Below are 19639 nucleotides of genomic sequence, written 5' to 3'. Positions count from 1 at the left end.
GGAATCTAGAGATCTCTGCTCCCACACTCAGCCAGCCCCTGGCAGGGTGCTGGGAGTCATGTGCAGAGCCCTTCAGGCAGGTCTCTAATGCAGCTTGCTAATTAGCAGGGGGAAGAACCCATCTCCTCGTGCTCTTCACTCTGCATGTTCTCCAGCTGTCATTTAAAGGTCATTTCTGTTAGTGGGACCCAGCAGCTGCATAAATGTTACCACTGAACATATGAAGTTTCCTTGCATATTACCCATCTTCTATTTGTATCTCTGGGATGGAAGAGAGTACATGCATGCCAGTAACTCTCCCCGGTGTGGTTTTCATTGTAGCCCCCTCAGTTCCCAAAAATCTCTCTGCGGTGGCTGAAGGGAACAACACGATGCTCGTCTCCTGGGGCAGCATCTCTGGAGAGCAGGACGACTGCCAGCTGTGGCTGCGGGATCCCAGGAACAGCACGCTGCCCTGGCGACATGCCCTCGGCAGAGGGCAAGTCCAGCACCTCCTGCAGGGGCTGATCCCAGGGAGGAACTACTCTGTCTCCTTGAGCTGTGTGGCTGGGCCCTACTGGAGCAGCACCAAACCCTTGGCAGTGCCGATGGGTGGGTATACACTGCCGTGGGGATGGGGGAGCGCAGGCTGGAAGGGAGAGAAATGCCTGGGTGGCCTCAAGACTGGCTCAGCCCTTGGGTGTCAACAGAAACATGGGAAGTCTTCATGGTAGGAGAGAAGGAAAGCCAGCAAGGTGACCCTCTGGTAGCCATCAGCTCCCTAAGCTAGCTCCATCACAGAGATTTCCCATCACCTTGTGGCCTGGCTACCTGTGAAGCAAAGTGGACTCTGCAAAGATCTCCAGTGGTCTGCCTCTCCTGTAAGAGATCCGCTCAGGTCCTTATCCATTCACTTTGTCCTGTGGCCCTTGGCACAGAAGGCTTCCAGGTCACAGGTGTCTAGCTCAGCTCCTCTCTCATTGACCTAGGGGGACACAGTAGAGGACCATACTGGCTCTGAGCCGATGCATGGGCTGAGGGTGGGATTTCTCTGATCCAGTAAGTTCAGAACCTGCTGTATCTCCTTCGCAGAGCCAAACCCAGTGCAGGATGTGCAATGCCTACCAGAGTCAAGGAGCCTTTACTTAAACTGGACCAGCTCTCCTGGAGATGTGGAGGTTTATGAGGTGGTGACAGAGAGACTCTCTGATGATGGTCCTCCCACCTCCAAGTATGTCATGAGCATCCCTAAAAGCGAGGCCAGTCTGGAGGGGCTGTGGCCAAACTCCTCCTACCGAATTGTTGTGAGCACAGTGGGCACGAACACAATGAGGAGCCAGGCTGTGACTCTGCTCTGCAACACAACAGTGGAGGGTGAGGCCCTTTCTTTCCTACAGTCTTGCCACAGACCCCAGGAGAAGACACCCAGTGTTGCTAATAAGTCATGGGGACTCCTTCAGGTGCCTGTGAGCCCCATGTGGTCCTGCACTGAACTGTAGTGTGTCAGGGCTCTGGCCAGTGGCGCTGGGACCAGTCACAGGTTGAGCAGTGTGTGGTGGGTCTGTGGGAGCAGGGACACACTAACATGTTGGCTGTGCTTGCTGGTTCCTCTTCTAGCCCTGCCTCCACCCCTGCGAGCAGATATCTTCCAGGTGGAGGGCAGCTCCACAGTTGTCATTCCATCTGACCTGTTCAGCGAGGAGAATGGCCAGATTGAGTATTACGGTGTCATTGCTACCACTAATGATTCACGTAAGTGCCCTGCGCGTCCCAGTCTGCAGTAGCTCCCTGGAGGGCAGCAGGTCCCCTGGACATCACTTTGGGACTACCACTGTCACCTTGTACGTTCCCCTTCAGTGCTGAGGCCCACCCAGGACATCATGTTCAGCACATGGTATGACCACTATTATGGGACAGAGGACTCCTACCTGGCTGTGCTAATCCCCAATCCCTTCCACCTGAGACCCAGGAGCTCCCCAGAAACCTGGCGAGTGCCAGTGGGAACAGAGGAGTGCGGCCAGTCCAGGGCAACATGCAACGGGAAGCTGAAAGCCAACGAACAGTACAGGTGAGAGACATCAGCATCCCTCTCGAGGGGAAGGGGCTAGAAGAGAAAAGGGACTGCACATGTCCCTGCAAGGTTCCACCAGCTCCCTGGGTGTCACCTCATCCTTGTACTTCTTGGACTGCCAGCAGTGGACCCCCAGGGTTGCTCCACCAAGCAGCATTTGGAGGATGCAAGGGCTGATGTACCAGGTAATATTAGATGGTGTAAGAGGCCAAGGAGAGGGAGAGCAGAAGTGAAGGTGAGGCTGATAAGGGCTGTTTGTGTTGCCATTGGAGCTGGGCCATATTGTGATCACAATATTCATGAATTCAGAGTCTTATTTAACAATAAGTAGAATCCAGGAGCATGGATACATGTTCCATGTACGTATACAGACATATTTTGTTATAAGGCACCTTTGTAATAGTTCGGGATATCTTTATAACAGGTTTTCTATTACAAAGAATCATATCTTTAGTCAGACCTCTGTTAATTTAGCAGCTTACGACTTCATCAAGCAGGGACTGTATCCCTAGGCATTTCTCTGAAAAAGGGATGCCCCAGAAACTGGAAGGTTGTCCCATTTCAATTTAAAGAAACTTACAGCAAGGGTGGCTGATTAGTGGTAGAAGTTGCTGAGAGAGTTGGGAAAAAGAGGAGGAAAAACCATGAGAGAGCTTCACTTTCCCCTGTGAGTAAAGCGGGTATTAGATCTGCCCTGAAGTTTTGTGATGAGTGGGGTCAAGGTCCCTGGTGTTGGGTTTGGGCCTGCTGGCTCTCATTCCTTTCTTCTTTTCTGCTTTGTTCTCTCTCTCTTTCTTTTTGCTACGTGCAGACTCTGCACTTAAGTGAAGAACTTACATCGATTCTAACAGAGTTGTTTTAAATTTACGCATGTTGCCAAACAGGGGCTCTTAACTCGAGCTCCGTTTGGGGCAGCACTGGCAGAGAACAGAGGCTGGTGTGAACACTGGGCTGCATCAGGGGAAGGGGAAATACCTGCTTCTCCTGGGAAAAAAAACGGAGCTTCCAGGGAGCCATTCCTTTGGAACCCCCACCCGAGAGTAGGGTCACCGAGAACAAACAGCAGACCGGGCTCTCCCTAGGGACTGCACTGTCACGCCTGGCAGGAGTACTGCATGGCAGTGCCCCCTGTGCCCCCACAGGTGTCCTGAGCCCCGGGCTGGCACCGGAGGGTCTCCAATTGATTCAGGAGGTTTGAGACTGATTGCCCATCAAGGCCATCTGCTCCTCATTGCTAAGGGCACCTGCCTGCCCTGGGCACAGCAGGGCAAGCCTCGCTGCTTGGCCCTGGCAGCCTCACCTGGCCTCTGCTCCTGCCGGAGCAGCTGGAGCAGGACAGCCCGGCCCGTGGGACATCGCGTTGGCTCGGGCAGGTCTGTCAGCAAAACCACACCGGGATACCCCTCCACCCCCCAAATACTGTTCAGGCAGTGTCTCTCCCCTCCCTGCTTCCCAGCTGCCTTTTTCACTCCAACACCGACCTCCCGAAGGGCAGCAGCTGGTTCAGAGCCACCAGTCAGTCCTTAGTCCACCTACTGTGATTCAAATAACAGGAACTTAACTGGGGACCAGAAGATCCTTTTGCAGGTTTTCACAGCTTGCTTTCCTTTTGGCTGCCCTAAACTACGTGCATCCTCAGTATGCTGGTGCTGCTTTCCTAGTTAATCGTCAGCAGTGTAGATACTGCTGACAGCCTGTCTCCTCTGAACGGCCCTTGTCTCCTGTCTTTCCGTGAGTTATTTATCCACCAGCCCTTATTTCTCGTGCCGTGGCACTTGCAGGCTCAGTTTCCAGAGAGGCCTTTGCTCTGGCAGCTGGGTCCAGAGCACTGCTAGAGGGGCCTTACACCAGGCTGTGCAAACTTCTGGCTGCTAAAATCCAAAGCGACGTTTGAAAGCCAGAGCTTGTGTTTGGGGCACCAGAAGACCAACCCTTCCAAGTTACCTGCACAGAAGGAAGCCAGCTCCGCAGGGAGCTGCAGGGTTTGGCGTGTGCACTGCCAGGAGGAGGATGTAGGGCAGAGCTCCGCAGGGATGAGGATGTGCCAGTCACTTCAGTGTGCGTAAGGAGGGGTCTGGATCGGGGCTCAGCCCACCCAGGTGAGGGGCCCTTGTTTCAAGCAGTTACGCAGGCTCAGGTCTTTTAAGTCTTCCCAATTAATGGGTTGACATGAACTAAGACAGTGACTCAACCCAGCTTGGTTTTCCCTACTTATTGTTGTGTTTCCTTATTTGCATTCTATAAGAAAGCAGAAACTTTTGTCTGCAAATATTTGCAGGCTTGTGTCTGCAAATAAACCTTTAGAGACCTGTTTCCCATCTGTGCTTTCTGAACATTTTCTTATGTTCTCCCAAGTGCAAAAGACTTGTCGAAGAGGCAGAAAATGGAGGAAAGACCATTGCCACACATCCCCTAAAACCCCACCAGAAAACCGGCTTCTTCCAATACAGCATTTCAAAACAGAGGCAGCTGTCCTGTTCCCTTGGGTCTTCCTGCTGCTGGCTGCGTGAGTGCTGTGCTCAGTGCAGATTGCCCCTGATGGCAGGACTCTGCTTTGCCCTAGGTTCAGCATCGCTGCCTTCACCAAATATGACCCAGTAGCCCCTGCAGTGACGTTCACCATGTTCTCAGGTAAGATGGAGAATGCCACCTTCCCTACCTGGCTGTGTCAGTTGGAGGTCATTAACAACAACCTGACAGTGGCAAGCCAGAGGGAGATCATAGGCTGTTACAAATATAAATAAATAAACACAGGCGTTTACTGACTCTTAATTTTGTCCATTCTGCCTCATTTTTATCCCAGCTGCTGGATCTGGTGCAGATGCAACTCCACTGTCAATGCCAATAATCGCTGGAATCATCACGGGATTTCTCTTGACACTTGTCACTATTTTTGCTTTGGTCTACTGGAAACAGCTTAGAGCGAAGAGGTGAGGATGGGCCATCTCTTACGTGTTGGGTGCAGGCTGAGAAACCCAGCCTTCAGTGCCGGGTCAGGAGCAGTGAGAGGGTATAAAAAGACATTTAGGCAAACTGGGACAGCCACTAGTGGAGCTGTGTTTTGGCAAGCACAGGGGCGAAGGGCAGGGGCGAGAGAGGGGGGAGGCGAGCTGCCCGCATGAAATTAATTCACAGAACCCTACCCGTGCACGAGGCAGCGCGCCCGATGTGAGCTGTCTGCTCCCAAGCGCACCGTGAGCCAGCAGGACACAATGCACTCACGGCATCTGTCCCCACGCTGCAGGGCAGGGTAACATCTCCCATGCTTTGATTCTAGAACCACTAAGAGCAGCCTGCCTCAGGAAATGGTGACCTACAGCTTGAGGTGAGTGCTGGAGTCTTCTCGCTCTGTGTGTCCCCATTGCAGGTCTGAGAGTCCTTCACCTACTTCCTTTCTCATGCTTCGACTCTGGAAAAGCCCAGCTCTGTCTCTTCTCCTTCCGTTATTTTTTTAATCTTAGGCTTTCCCATGTTCAGTATTTATTGCCCAGCTCCATTCCAAGCCAATGCATTGTCCATAGCTCCTCTGCAAGGCTTCTGCAGTAGCATTTCATCATCGTCTTGAAGTCCCTCCCAATATTTAAACAGTGCTTTGCTGGACTCACGTCCCTGGGCAGTGGCGTGGGCTATAAACCACCCCTGCATGTGTGCACCTGGCCATTGTGTGCCTCAAGGCTGAGCCATCTCTGGCCTGCCAGACTTCCCAGTGGCTAAGGCAGGTTTTTCTCTGGACTTCTTTTCACGCAGAAACGTGCATCGGCCAATTCCCATACAGAACTTCAAGCAGTACTATGAGATGAAGACAGCAAGTGCTAACTACGCTTTTTTCCAGGAGTTTGAGGTGAGATTGAGACTCCCGCTAGAGATAAGAATTTCCTCTCTAGGCAGCTCACGCTGTTGGGTGGCCTGTATGGATTCCTTATCTCCAGGGACAGTAATCCGCCCCTCTAGCAATCCAACTGCCATACTAGGCAGTCTTGGAGGCCAAAGATTGGATGAACCAAGTGATCAGGCAATTCCTTCACTCAAAACCTGTTTTGTTCAAGTTCTGGTAGAGACACGTGTTGTCTGTGGCGTGAGGTGAACTAGCACTGTCCATAGCTGCTGGTGGAGAAAGCTAAGGGCCCCAGGCCTAGACTGGAGGTGAGGATGCTGAGTGGTGGGTGTGATGAAATCCACCTTCACAGTGTTAGGAAAGAGCCAAAAGGAGGGTCAGGGAGCACCCTCAAAGCTATAGGGGCCAGGCTGCGGAACTCACCTCAGGCTCCCTGCGCTGACTCCTGCTGCCAGCATCTGCAGGCTCCGAACTGTCCTGCTGCCAGCCCCTGCGAGGGTCCCGTCAGCGATTTGAGACCCTCCCCAGATCACCCTTCTCTGGCCTGAGTGGGGACAGGGGCAGAAGCAGCACAAGGTATTTCTGGTTTTGCATACAAGATGATTCTGTCTTCTCAGCGTCTTGGTAGAGTTCTGGTTTCAGAGAAGTTTTTTTTCCTCATTTCTTCTTGGGTTTGTGTTCTTTTAAATACAAACTGTGCTGTCGGAAAAGGCACTGGGAAAAGCCACCTATGGCTCAGAGTTCAGAGGCAGTGCTGAGGGAGGAACGGAGCAGTTCCCGGTGCTGGGGGACCGACCCTCTTTAACCACAGACATTGCTGTTGGCCATGAGCAGGGAGCTGGGTTGGCCAGGAGCTCTCCGGAGAGACGTTTGTGCTCATCTTCTCCCCTGTCCTACAGGAGCTGAAGGAAGTTGGGAAGGAGCAGCCAAAGGTGGAGGCTGAGCTACCAGCAAACGTCTCCAAGAACAGATATCCCCACGTGCTGCCCTGTAAGTGCTGTCTCCCCATGCCTCCCCCCAGCATCTGTGGTGGGAGTTCGTACTGCGGTGCGCAGGGGTGGACTCACCTTGCATCGCTGCAGTGTTCACAGAGCCTGGCTCCTCTCCTGGGAGAAGAAGGAGTCTTTAAATGGCCCTCAGTTTCCCCTTTTCTGCTGGAGACCTTAAGGTCGAGCCAGAGCTGAGCCACCATCCTCCTCAGCTCCTCCAGGAGGCTGCTGGGCAGGTGCTGGGTGAGCCCAGCTCAGGGCTGGGTCCCAGCTGGAGACCATGGGTGTCCCATGGCTTCTCTGATGAGCCTCATGACACCAACTCTGCTTTCTTACCCCCTGCCAACCCAGCTGGCAGGCAACGCTCACCTCTGCAGGGAGAAGGTGCAGACCCCCACTGCTGGCTGCGTACACCAAGCTGCTGGGGCTTCTCCCAGTGTGGTACCCAGGTGAAGAGGAGATGGCCACCTCCCGGCGAAGGGCTGCCTCAGACCATGTGTGTATGGTCTCTTTCAGATGATCACTCTCGGGTCAAGCTGAGCCAGCTGCGGGAGGAGCCCCACTCAGACTACATCAATGCAAACTTCATGCCTGTGAGTGTCCACTTGCCTTCCCCGCAGGGACATGGACACAGGGCACCACCAGAGGAACTCTGCCTGCGTTCAGGTTGCGAGGGTTGGTGGGCAAGAGCTGCCACTGAAGCCACTGCTGGCACAGATTGGCAAGGAGCTGGGGTCAGGCGGAGATGCATAGTTGCCCTTTAGCAGGGATTGATAGAGATCGTCCGATGGCCAGTGCTGTGCGTGCAGAGGTGTGAGTGTGGGGAGACTGGCAAGGCTTTCTGGTTTCTTCTTGAGGACTGTCCTCTTCCCATCATCTCCCAGCTTACTTCCCTGTCTGTCTGCTTGCTCTTTCTCCTTCTGGTCTGTGCAGCAGCATTTGAACAACCCTGGAGCTGTGCCCGCATCCCAAATCCGGGAGATATTTCCGAGGTAACAGGCAGGGCACACAGCATGCATGCGTGGGTGCGTGGATCCGTGGGGCATGTGTGTGTCAGAGGGTCAAAGGCAAAGGAGCAGCCTGAGACCTTGCATGCTCACCCTACCTGCAACGACTGGGGAGCACAAGAAAGACCCAGATCTGTCTTTCCCTGGTTAGGCTGAACGAGGAACTGCTTGGAGGGGAATGATGGGGTTCACATCTTTATTCCAAATATGTAGAAAGCATGTGCCGGGCAGCACATGCTTCCTGTGAAATCAGCTGCTTCTCACATCAGCTGCCTGGGAAATGTAGCTGCATGGGCTAAGGGCAACAGGCATTTCTCCCTCTGCCGCAAAAGTGGGCCAGGCACTGACTGTCCCAGGGCAGAATCCACCTGCCTCAGCAACTTGTCAGCTCCTTCTGTCTGCCTCTTACTCAGGGCTATACATCCCAGCAGGAGTTCATTGCCACCCAGGGCCCCCTGAAGAAAACGATAGAGGACTTTTGGAGGCTGGTGTGGGAGCAAAACATCTGCAACATCATCATGCTGACAGTGTGCATGGAGAATGGGCGGGTAGGTCGGCATCGCTGGGCTTCCATGTGCCAGCCCCAGCCAAGCTCTGACCTGGTTATGTGAGCCGAGCCCAGGGCTGGGTTTGTGCCCTCTGTCCACCCCCCTCTCAGGTGTGGCTCCTGGGTGAGCACGGGCCACACGGCTTCCCCAGCAGGCAGTCTGGGGGGGACAGAGGCTGATGTGTGCATCTTGGTGTTAGCTTGGGGTAAGAAGAGGCAGAAGTGGAGCTTAGTTGGAACCATGCCCATCACCCTCAGATGTTTCTGCAGCATCTGAAATTACCACTTGCCTCTGATAAGACACTTCACATAGACTGTTCCTTCAGTCTCCGGGGATGATGAGACCCACACAGGTCCTTTTCTCTGGGGGAGGCTGAGATCTAAATGAAAGAATGTCAGGAAGAGCCGTGCGAAGCTTCCAGAGGGAAGGGGAGGCACCCCTGCTGGCTCCCCCAAGACCTGCCCTGGCTCCCTGCACAGCTGCTGTTCTCCAGATGCTCCCAGAGAGCTGGGAGGTCACCCAGTGGGACCTGGGCCCTCGCTGGCCTCACTGAGACCCTGCCCTGCCTGTGCTTTAGGTCCTCTGTGATCATTACTGGCCATCCGAATCGGCCCCAGTCTCCTATGGGCAGGTCCGGGTCCACCTGCTGATGCAGAGCAGCTCTGAGGAGTGGACCATACGCGAGTTCAAACTGTGGCATGTGAGTAAGGACCCCAGAGGATTCAGGAACCCATCAAGAGCTGGGGGGTTGCATGGGATGCAGTGGCATTTCTCCTCGGTGGCGGTGGCACAATTTCCTTTCCCTGCCATTACTGGGGTTCGAAGAAGTTCCCTGAGGAGCAGTCTGTCACTTCAGACTTGGTAACACAGAAGTGTCCAACGTGTAGCCTGCAGCTTCAAGGGCATGTTGCACAGCAGTCAAAGGCAGGTCTGCTCCCTGCCATCTCCATGTGCCTCACCATGCCGGAGGGCTGTGGAGGAGGGCAGAGGAGCAGGAGACACCAGGCAGTGCAGCAGACCTGGTGCTGGCTGTTGCCTGCAGCTGAGCCAGGTGTCCCCATGTCCCCGAGTGTTCCCAGGGCTGCAGGGTGCAAGCATGCCCCTGCCCTGTTGGGCTGCACACTGATCACCAACACCCCCACCGGCAGGAGGGTCTCCGGGCAGAGCGGCATGTGTCCCACCTGCACTACACGGCGTGGCCCGACCACGGGATCCCAGAGTCCACGACTTCGATCATGACCTTCAGGGAACTGGTCCGGGAGCACATCCAGAGCACCAAGGACGCGGGGCCAACCCTCGTGCACTGCAGGCAAGTCTCTGCTCCAGAGGACGGCAGGAGGGGACAAGGGGAGTGGGCACGGGGGACAAAGGTCCTACTCATGCTCAGACTGGGAGGGAAGGCAGTGCCTGGAAGACACGGCTGGTCTGTAGAGAGTCTCCTGCTTGAGTGCTGGGCGTTACAGGTCTGCTTGCAGCCTGCCCTCCAGTCCCAGGGGATGGGGCAGCTGGAGATGGTCAGCAGAAATCCAGGGCAGCCTGAATGGCTTCTCAGCCCCATGCTGTGCTGGGACCAGTGCCCCAGGGTGTGTGGGCTGGCGCCCCAGTGTGCAGCATCTAGGAGCCATGTCTAGCAGCAGGAGGGGAGCCCGTAGGCTGTGAGGTCAGGCAGAGTGTAACCATTGCCATCTCTGCGCTCAGCGCTGGCGTGGGCCGCACCGGCACCTTCATTGCCCTGGACCGGCTGCTGCAGCAGATGAAGCAGGAGAAGGTGGTGGACATCTTTGGTGTTGTTTACACCTTGCGGATGAACCGTTACCTGATGATTCAGACACTGGTAAGACCTCTGCTCCCTGTTCCCCCTGGTCCCTTGCTCAATGGCATAAAAGCCAGCAGGGCTGGCAGGCAGAGGAGCTGGCTGGCTGGCCGTAGCGCCCCCAGGCTGGTCCCCAGCCTGACACTGTGTCACGGTGCTGCTTAAAGCAGCAGTTCAGCTGCAGTGGGAGTTGCTTGGCCGTGGGGGTCCCCAGCAGCTTCATGCCCTGCTAGACCCACAGCAGCAACATACGGAGTCTCAGAACCCTCCCAGGAGGCTCAGAAACACCTCAGAGCACCTAGGAACAGGATCAGGCCCTCTGCAGGCAACTTTTAACCCACACCACATCATTGGCCTGTGATGCTCTACAAGCCCATCTAATATTTCTAATACTCGGGACTGGGACACGGTGTCAGTACTACCCTTCAAGACCCAGTGGAGGGATCTGTGGGCTCTGAGATGGAAGTAACCAAGGCCCTTTGGGCGTGAATGCAGGGTTGTTAGGGCATGAATGTAGACACCCTCTGCCCGCTGGGCAGTGCTGCACCCGCCGTTTTGTGCTGTCTGCGTGGTGCAATGCTCTGTTATCACTGTCTGCCTTTGCCTTCCAGTCCCAGTATATTTTCCTGCACAGCTGTATCCTGGACAAGATCTTGGAGGAGCCGCTCGTGGGTTTATCAGGGACAGAGAGGTAAAGGGCTGCTGTGTTTTGCCTGCCACTCTATCCACCCTTCAGGTGGCAAACTGGGCTCCTGACCCCGGCTTGAGCCTTGGCTCCAGGCCAGAAGGATGGAGAAGCCCAGCCAGCCGTCCCAGCCAGTGTTTTGAGGGGGGCCAGCCCAGGGCTGGTTGTTCCCTGCAGCACGAGGAGCCCAGCCCATAACTAGGTGTGAGCCACTGGGCACACTGGGAAGGCCTGTGGAACTCCACCTTCCTTTCCTCTGGCTATGCCAATGCCAGGTCCGAGGAGCCGCAGAGCTGTCCTGGGGAAGGTACTTCAGTCAGCCCCTGGCTTCCCAACCAACAGGGAAGCCCTAGAGATAGGTTGGCACTGGAGGGGCTCATGGCATTTGGGTGGCCGTGGGATGACAATCCTAATGGAGGCCAAGAGAAGGGAGCAAGGTCGGGCTAGGCACGGCTTGCCAGCCTACCCTCATTGTCTCTGAGGCTGCATCTGGAGGTCACATATCTATATTTATGGTCAAATTTTCTCCTCCCTCACGCAGAACAGGATGCCCTTGTCCTTGCTGCATCCTGGGAATGGGCCCTGGGCTGTGCCACACCTGAGACCTGCCTTTGTCTAGGGGAGAGCAGGTTTGGCACAGGCCAGAGTTGGGCTGGGGACCTGTGAGAGCCCCGGCATTTGAGGGGTGAAGGTCTGCTCACAGCCCTGTCCACTTACTGCAGACACAGCCTGCATACTGCTGAGCTTGCTTGACCTCGCCCTCACTCCCAGTTTCTCTCCCCAGGTCCTGCCGTATCCCGCTGAAAAGCTTTGCTCAGCACTATGCCCAGAAGGCGGCCAAGTCCCATGTGGGCTTCCTGAGGGAGTACGAGGTGAGAGCTGTCCTGGGCAGGGTGCAGGGAGTGCTGCCGTGGCCGTAGGCACTGGGGGGACCTGGGGAGCGATTGCATCTCATCAGGCTGGGGGACACCCAGTAAGTGCCTCCTGAGTAGGTCCCATGCCTCAGTTTCCACGTGCCTGGCTGTCCTAGCAGTGTCCCCCCTCCATGGCATTGCGTCCCCAGGCGCACAGCTCCCTGACGCGCCCTGCAATGATTAGGGTCTGTCCGTGACTCACTCCTTCCCAGAGCCCATGCAGGGCAGGGACCTGCCTGAACACTCTGCTCCTACAGAGAGATGCAGCCGTCTCCTGACAGCACAGAATAGACCTGGCAGCGCACCTCACATAGCGCCCCCGCTACGGCTTCTGCCCGTGCAGCCCTAACCTCCCCTCTGCTGAAGCCAGGTGTCCTCAGGGGTCCCCGGTTCCTCCTATTCTTCCTGACCTTTCCCTGCTACCTTCTTCTTCCACTCTCCCTCTGGCAGACCCTCCTAGAGGTAGTCAAGGAAGAAGCCAGCTCTGCAACACCATCTTCAGGCAGCCAGCAGGCACGGCCCTCTTCCAGCATCCTCCCGTGTAAGTGCCGTGCCACCTCGCGTCCTCTTCCTTCCCGTACCCGTGTGGGGCCAGGCTGGACCAGGGCTCGTGCTCCACTGAGTCCACCAGCAGGCTGCCAAGGTGTTTCAGGGGTGGAGCACAGGGGTGTGTGGGACTGAGACAGGTGGGGTTGTTCAGTGTGGAAGAGAGAAGGCAAGGGGGAGATCTTGCTGCTGTCTTCAAGTACCTGCTGGGAGGGCACAGGGAAAATGTCAGGTGTTCTCAGAGGTGCACCATGGAAGGACAAGAGGCAACGGGGATGATTTGGAAGGGTTAACCAACTCATTATGAGGAAAAATGAATTCCAATAAAGGTGGCCAAACACTGGAGCAGGGGCCAAGAGCATCTGTGGGCTCTCCATCCTTGGAGGTGTGCAGATCTCCATTGTCTAAGACACTGAGCAACCTGCACTACATGTATCTGCTTTGAGTGGGAGGTTGGGGTAGAGACCTGTCTTTTGGGGACCAACGTCCATGAGCTGGAGAAGAGCACTGCAGAGGGGAGCACCTTTGCAGAGAAACAGTGAATGGGAGGTTGAATTTGTGTGGCTGTGCAGAGTCTGGCAGTCAGTCTGCAGGAGCCGTGTGAGCCCAAGGCTGCCCTGGATCCCTCCACCTCCCATCTATTTTGCAGATGATCGCTCCAGAGTGAAGTTTTCCCTGCTGGAACACGGCCCTTTCTCAGGTCTCCTGCAGGTGTGGCGTGTCCCGGTGAGTCACCCCCAGCAGCAATGCCCACCCCTGTGCCTGGGTCCCACAGGCAGCAGGTGATGATCCCCCTTCCTCACAGTGCCCCTGCTCCCTGCTGCCTGGTTCCTGCACTGCTCCACTGGTCGCTGCTGCTGTGATCCTCTGTGGGCAAGAGGGGGCTGAGGATGTGTCTTCCCACACCTGCCCAGTTTGGGCTGTCCTCACTTCTGGTGCTTTCTCTTCTCTCGTTGCCTCCTGACCTGCTGAGCTTCCCTTCTTTTCCTGGCCTCTCCCGCAGATGCCTGGGCTGGCAGGGTGCCTATGCCACCCCCTCCCACAGGAGAGTGATGTTCTCATTCCTCACCCAGGGCTGCAGCTCCAGCAGGGAATATCTGGCTGTCCAGGGGCCTGACAAGTTGACCATGGAGGACTTCTGGACCCTGGTGTGGGAACAGGACATTCACACCATCCTAACACTTCTCCCACGGCAGGAGAAGGTGGAGGTGAGGCTCCATGCCTGCCTGTGCCATGGCAGAGCAGGGATCTCTTTAATGGAGTTGGAAGCTAGCCTAGCTCCAAACTTGAACTCTTTTCACTGCCTCCTGAAGCCTGGACGCAGATCCAGCTTAGCTGAAGCTAAAGCTAAACCTTTGCTGTGTCAAAGTGGTCCCACAGCCTGTCACAGGAGACAGGTTCTGTCTGCCCACCACCCAGTCCATGGCCCTGGACTCAGCTGGTACTCTTCAAGCTGCATCTCCATGGCACGCAAGGGCAGCAGCTCCTGCCTCTGACCAGCTGAGGTGGGGAGCCGAGCAGCTCTGTGTTAACAGGGAAGCCGCCTGCGATCTGCTGTTGCTTCCAAAACTTCCCCAGTGTTTAGCTAGGGAATGAACACCCAATGAGGGTGCTCTCGGTCCAAACCCATCGCAGACCCCTAAGATGGTGGCTGATTTGAAAGATGGCAACCGTCAACATGAAGTCAAACTTGCTGTTGGGCACAGGTCCCAAGCGAGGAGTGCTGGCCGCTGGAAGGAGACTCTCTCTGCACAAAGATGCTGACCATCCAGTGTGGCACAGAGAAGCTTGTCTCCGGATGGAGGTGTATCCAGCTCAAAATGAAACACGTACGTGTTGGTGAGGCTGGCCTGGCTCCCCTGCCTGGGATGTTCTTCACTGCTAGCAAACAGGTCTGTAGGGGCAAGGGCTGAAAGGTCCATGGAGACTTGTCTTGAGCTGCAAGAGCAGAGTGCCAGCGGTCCACAAATGCAGGAGAGAATCTAGACTTCAGCATGCAGAACGTCTGCTGGGTGGACACAGGAGAAGCAGGTCTTTCTGACCTTCTTTGAGAAGGCCTGCATAGTTCTGTCTCCCTCTCAAGGGGCAGGTCCGGTGCCGTGGGGAAGGAGAGCAGGTTGCCAGAGGCACTGTACCCACTGCACAGGTGGTGGGCAACGGCCTGGCTGAGACTGCCTGGAAAGCTTTCCGGTAGCTAGCAGTTAGCTCAGGAAAGCATCTGACAGCCTAAGCACTAGAGAGCTGGGACCCCTCTGCGTCCAAACTCACCCATCCCTCCCAACAGCCATGTCAAGTCTTTGTGTTTCACCAGGAGAAGAAAGCAAAGGAGAGGCAGGTACAACAGTTCCTATACACGCTCTGGAGTCCCAAGAAGCAGCCAGATGTGCAGAGCCTGGTGGAGCTCCTCACTGCTGTCAGACAGTGCGTGAGCCCCCGGAAGAGAGCCGGTCCTCTCCTGCTGCACTGCAGGTACATCACGTTGCTGCTCCCTCCGTGGCAGCCTCCCAGAGCCGGTGCCGCCGGGCTGCACAGCGCCCTGGCTCAGCCACCAGCAAGGCTGCGCCCTCCACCACGGGCCCTGAGGTTCTGGGGTCTGAGAGTGGGCTGAGGTGCCCAGGCCGTCCCTGGGCTGACTGCTAGGCTCATGGGGGCAGCCCTGACATCCTCGTCCGCCTGCAGCCAGGGAGAGCTCACAGTCCCACAGGAGCCAGCACAGCCAGCACAAGGCAGAGCTGGCTCGGGCGAGGGATGCGCAGCTTGGCGGGGCAGCACAGGCTGGATCTCTGGGCTCCTTCAGTGGGCACTTACTTTGGGGTCCCGTCCCCTGGTCAGCACAGGCCTCCCTGCCACCTAGACCAGTGCTCACAGTCCTCTGTCCCCACCGTACTGTTGCTGCGTGTTTTCTCATGGGGATTCTGACTTCTTGGGGTGGTGCCCGCTTCCATAGAGGTTCAGGCCAGCCTGGCCTGGCATCAGTGTCCTTCCCTTGTCCCTTGCAGTGGTGGCATGAGCCAAATGGGGACGCTGATCTCCCTGGATTGCCTGTTGCACCAGATGAAAGCGGAGAGAACCGTGGATGTCTATGGCGTGACCCTCCAGCTGACAAGAAGCTGCTGTCTCATGACCCCGACTCTGGTAGGTGGGAGGGAGGAAGGGTGGTGGGCCAGGCAGAAGGGAATGCTCACACTGGAGCTGCCTGGAGCTGGCAGCGTGCTGCCCGTGCCTGTCCAGCCTATGCAGGGATATATTCCATGCTTCCTCCCCACCCTGTGGCTCTGCCAGCCACCAAGGGCTAAGGGCACTGTCTTTTCTCAGGGAAGAGCTTTCCATTTGCTCAGCTCTGGAGTTAAAATAAGTTAAATTGCATGTGAGCTCACCATAAATGCAAGGTACTCTTCCCGTTCTGCCCTGGAAAGCATGAAGCACTGGTTTCATCCCACACGACAAACCTGCCTGCTCACCCTTGGTCTCTGGACATGGCTGTTAGCCTGGGTACCCGGAATCTGCTGCGTCTCCCCTCGTCGGGTGCCTTTCCCTGCCTCATTCCCCACCCCCAGAGCCTGCTCCCAGCCCCTGCCTGCTGCCAGAGTGGGGCCTGCTTGCGAGGGGCTCAGTGGGACACCCTGCCACGTTTGCAGCTCCCCTGCAGCCGTGTGGGCTGTGGCACTGCCTGATGGTGCCGCGGCCATGCCTTGCTGTGCCATGCCAGTCCAGCCCAGCCCAGCCCCACAGGCCTCCGGCGTGCCTCTCCTGATGGGTGCTGGTGGCAGGTGCCCTCTGGACAGCGCTTTCATTTGCTGCGACGGCTGAATGAGCTGATGCAGCATCCTTGGAAACCCTCCCCACAGGGGACAGCAGAATTGGGACAGATCTCTCTGGGGCTTCCTAGCTTCAGTCGCCTGCAAGCAGCTAATTGCATTCTTAATTAATGTGAACCATGTGCATGGTGGGAGCTGGAGGAGGTCAAAGCGTCCGCTGCCCCTGCTTCAGAGCTCCTTTGTATTTCAGCAGCAGTCTTGCTGAGCAGTGACACAATGCGCCCATAAAGGCACAGCAAGCGCTGATCAAAAGCCACTGCCCCACTCGGGGGGGGAGTGGGGGGGTGGGGGGGTGAGGGGCAGCAGAGGCAGATGCCTTCCCACCTTGCTGCGAGCAGTGGTCGCTCTGATTCCGGCACAGCCAGTGAGGGGCCAGAGCTGCCTTCCAGCCCGCTACCATGTGGCTGCCAGCGTCCTCCATCGCCAGGCAGGGCCTGCCGGGGCCCCTTTATCTCTCGCAGGGGCATGCTGCTTTCATGCTGGGGGCATCAGATGATTTTGGGGGGAGTTTAGTAGCCAAACAAGGGGGAAGATGAACCTTTGAGGGATTGTCCACGACTAACCACCAGGTATTTAAGCACCCCCAGCGCCAGTGCGGCACGTGTGCCTCTGGGGATGTGCTCTTGCATTTGGCCAGGCATTGAGTGTGCCTGGTCCGAAGTCAATGCTCAGCTCTCACTCCAGATTTCACAATCAGGCCAGGCTCATTGAAAACATGCTCTGGTGACCTGGAACCACAGCCATTGTGTGATCTGTGGCTTTCTCAGCCCTTCAGTGGGGCTAAACCCACCGCCAGCGGGGGAGGAGGCTCCTCGTGACTTGCAGCTTAGCCAACACATTAGCAAGTTGTTCGGAGGCCCCTCTGTTGAGTCCCTAATCCCCCCTTCCTGGATACCATGTGATTTCGACCTACATGGTTTGCAGGCTGGTCCTGCTCTCCAGCTTTGTGCATTGAGTACAACCTCATTTACCTTTTCCACATCTCGCCTTTCCCGGGGCCCTGCCACGGGTGGTGGTCAGTCCTGGCTGTTTTGTAGCCTAGCAGCATTTTGGAGTGGCCTGGCATTTGAGCAGAACCTCCTATCAAACCCGCAGTCAACTTGAGATCTCTGGACCTACATTAGGTACTGATGGATCATTTTGGTGATCTTAAAAACAGAGAAATGATGCAACTGGACTAAAACCATCCAGATCTTTTTGTCTACCTCTGAGAACTTGCAGAGATCTACCCTGATCCACTGTCAGTACTTGACTGGTGTACACTAAGACTACCACCAAGGGAAACTTGCTCCAGAGGTCTTCACTCCTGGCTTCAGGTCACTGCCAGACCCTGTGGGCTCCAGCAGGCAGAGCTCTCCCTGCTCGCTGCCCTGCAGCATCACTGGAGTTGCTCTTCAGTCTTGTTTTGGATGTAAACACCATGGCATGTCCAAAAGCCACTGTGGCCCTTTGAGGAAGTCAGATGGCATTGTTCCTCCCCATCTCAGATGGGGATGTTCCTCTCATCCTCATCACGGGGGTGATGGAGCAGGAGGAAAGAAACATAGTGTAACTACAGCTCTGGGCCTGATTCTTCCTTTCTGGACAACTCTGGTGACACAGGGCAAACATGGATCACTTGGGACAGCAAATCCTACTCTGCCATCAGTTAGTTAATTAGGACCTTTTAAGGCAAATTGCAGGGTTAGTCCTGCAACCAGGAGGTCTCTGTCAGAAACCTGACTCCCGACCTCCTTCCTCTCTTGCAGGACCAGTACATGTTCCTGTACACCTGCATCCGGGACATCATTGCTCAGAAGATGCCCTAACACAGCCCGGCCCTTGCTGGTGCTGTCCTGCCCTCCTCCTCTGCAGGGTCCTGTCCGGAGCCAGGAGCTGGCTGAGAGCACTGTGGGGGTCCTGGCACAGAGTGAGCCCTGCAGCAATGGGGGAGCCTGTGCCAGCGCTGTCACCAGCACACCCCGTGTGGTGTTAGCAGCCTCGTGGGGTCTCCCGAACAGATGGGCAGCATTGTCCTGCTATGCACTGCTGCAGCCCCTCGGTGCAGACATGGTGAGGGGCTGGGCAGGATGTTCCCCTGCTTTGGCCACCTCCTGGGATTCCTGGTGCCTGGAAGGTTTGTTGACGCTGCTGGGGTGCATAGTGCCGGCTGTGGGAGCTCTACGCTGCCCTTGCCCCTCAGCACAGAAGGGGCAGCCCTGGGCTCACTCCTGGACAGCCCTGGCACCTACAGGCTGCTGAGGTCTGACATGAGCACTGAGCACCGTGGGCTCCATGCACCCGTCGGCACTGGGCATGTTGGGGTCTCAGACACCACTGTGGGCACAGCATGGTGGGAGCTGGCTTGTCTTGGCTGGTGGATCAGTCTTAGGTACAAACAATAAACAGCCCTAGAAAAGAGTGCGCTTGTGAGGGTGGGTTGGCTTTTGTGGGGTCTCAGTGATGCAGAGTTTTTTCCCTGCTGCAGCACAGTAGCCATTCCCCAAAGGGCAGCTGTGTCCCTAGCCATGGCCAGCAGATGAAGTGCCCTTGGGCACTCCAGATACTGCAGCCTGTGACACACAGCATCTTCTGCTCAATTTCATCTGCTCCTGTTACTGAGGCAACACTTCTGCAGTGATTCATCAACCCACCTGCAGCTTTACAAGGAAGAGACATTTTTTGATCAAGCTTGGGCTTGAAGTTGTGAACCCTACTGACTCCTAAGAGCCAAGGATCAGGGCAAAGCCACCTGATGCAGCTTACATGCTGTCAAGCAGCTGGCAGCACTGTGCCTTACTGCAGAGCGCTGGCTTCTGCTCTGGGAATTGTGTCGTCCATGCAGCCACATGTAAAGACGCCACTGCTCTGCAAGCAGGGATGGCCATGCACAAGCTGAAATTGCAAGTAGCAACTTGGTTTATTGAGCTCCAAGTGCAGGTCAGAAGGAAGAGTTAAAAAATAGCGAATGATTTCACAAGGATATTCCTGGGGTAGAAAAAAACTGTATCTGGGAACCCATTTACCCTCTTTCACCCCTTCAGGCAGCATGGCGTTACGGTACAGTCCCAAAGCAGCACCTCTGTCCCAATCTGGACCCTAGCGCCTACCCACAACTGCAGGAGCTGCCTTGGAGTGGGGTGGGGGACACAGCAGCTATGATGAGACCTTAGCACAGCTCACCCACAAAGCACAGGAAGGTGTCTGCACAGAAGTGAGCTGCTGATGTAAGAAAAGGACCAGTGTTCATTCCCTCGACAGGGGAGAGATGAACCAGACGTGGCTCCAGCTCCAGCATCTCCCTGCTGGTGCTGTTGGACACAGCCTATGGCTCTCATTCTGCATGGCCCAGAACCCCCAGATGCTGTGCGCAGTCACATCTTAAAGGTGTGTGTAGGTGTGAGCTTTAGCCTGGTACCCCACAGGCTCTTGTTCAAGCTGCGCAGTCTCCACTG

At 56.0% G+C, this 19639-nt stretch overlaps 1 protein-coding gene across 4 annotated transcripts in view; it reads left to right on the top strand.

The window, feature by feature from the left end:
* LOC121098670 (receptor-type tyrosine-protein phosphatase V-like) overlaps positions 1-18603 on the top strand; it is a 34979-nt gene extending 16376 nt beyond the window's left edge. For 3 of the 4 annotated variants that reach the window (XM_040616942.1, XM_040616940.1, XM_040616941.1), the window contains 23 exons: positions 322-591; positions 1072-1353; positions 1597-1731; positions 1837-2047; positions 4614-4681; positions 4854-4980; positions 5328-5375; positions 5798-5891; positions 6785-6875; positions 7391-7467; positions 8295-8429; positions 9007-9129; positions 9578-9738; positions 10128-10263; positions 10854-10933; positions 11712-11799; positions 12292-12382; positions 13037-13113; positions 13461-13595; positions 14094-14216; positions 14699-14856; positions 15387-15522; positions 17954-18603. In XM_040616942.1, coding sequence (XP_040472876.1) covers positions 322-591; positions 1072-1353; positions 1597-1731; positions 1837-2047; positions 4614-4681; positions 4854-4980; positions 5328-5375; positions 5798-5891; positions 6785-6875; positions 7391-7467; positions 8295-8429; positions 9007-9129; positions 9578-9738; positions 10128-10263; positions 10854-10933; positions 11712-11799; positions 12292-12382; positions 13037-13113; positions 13461-13595; positions 14094-14216; positions 14699-14856; positions 15387-15522; positions 17954-18013 — 2906 coding nt within the window. In that variant the 3' untranslated portion in view covers positions 18014-18603. Of the gene's footprint in view, positions 1-321; positions 592-1071; positions 1354-1596; positions 1732-1836; positions 2048-4613; positions 4682-4853; positions 4981-5327; positions 5376-5797; positions 5892-6784; positions 6876-7390; positions 7468-7807; positions 7867-8294; positions 8430-9006; positions 9130-9577; positions 9739-10127; positions 10264-10853; positions 10934-11711; positions 11800-12291; positions 12383-13036; positions 13114-13460; positions 13596-14093; positions 14217-14698; positions 14857-15386; positions 15523-17953 lie in introns of those variants that run through there. The other variant, XR_005831322.1, reaches the window with a different exon arrangement.
* The last annotated feature ends 1036 nt before the right edge of the window (positions 18604-19639 follow it).

The sequence above is a fragment of the Falco naumanni genome, chromosome 17 (assembly GCF_017639655.2).
Source record: "Falco naumanni isolate bFalNau1 chromosome 17, bFalNau1.pat, whole genome shotgun sequence".
Lineage (NCBI taxonomy): Eukaryota > Metazoa > Chordata > Aves > Falconiformes > Falconidae > Falco > Falco naumanni.
This window is presented reverse-complemented; position numbering and strand designations above follow the sequence as displayed.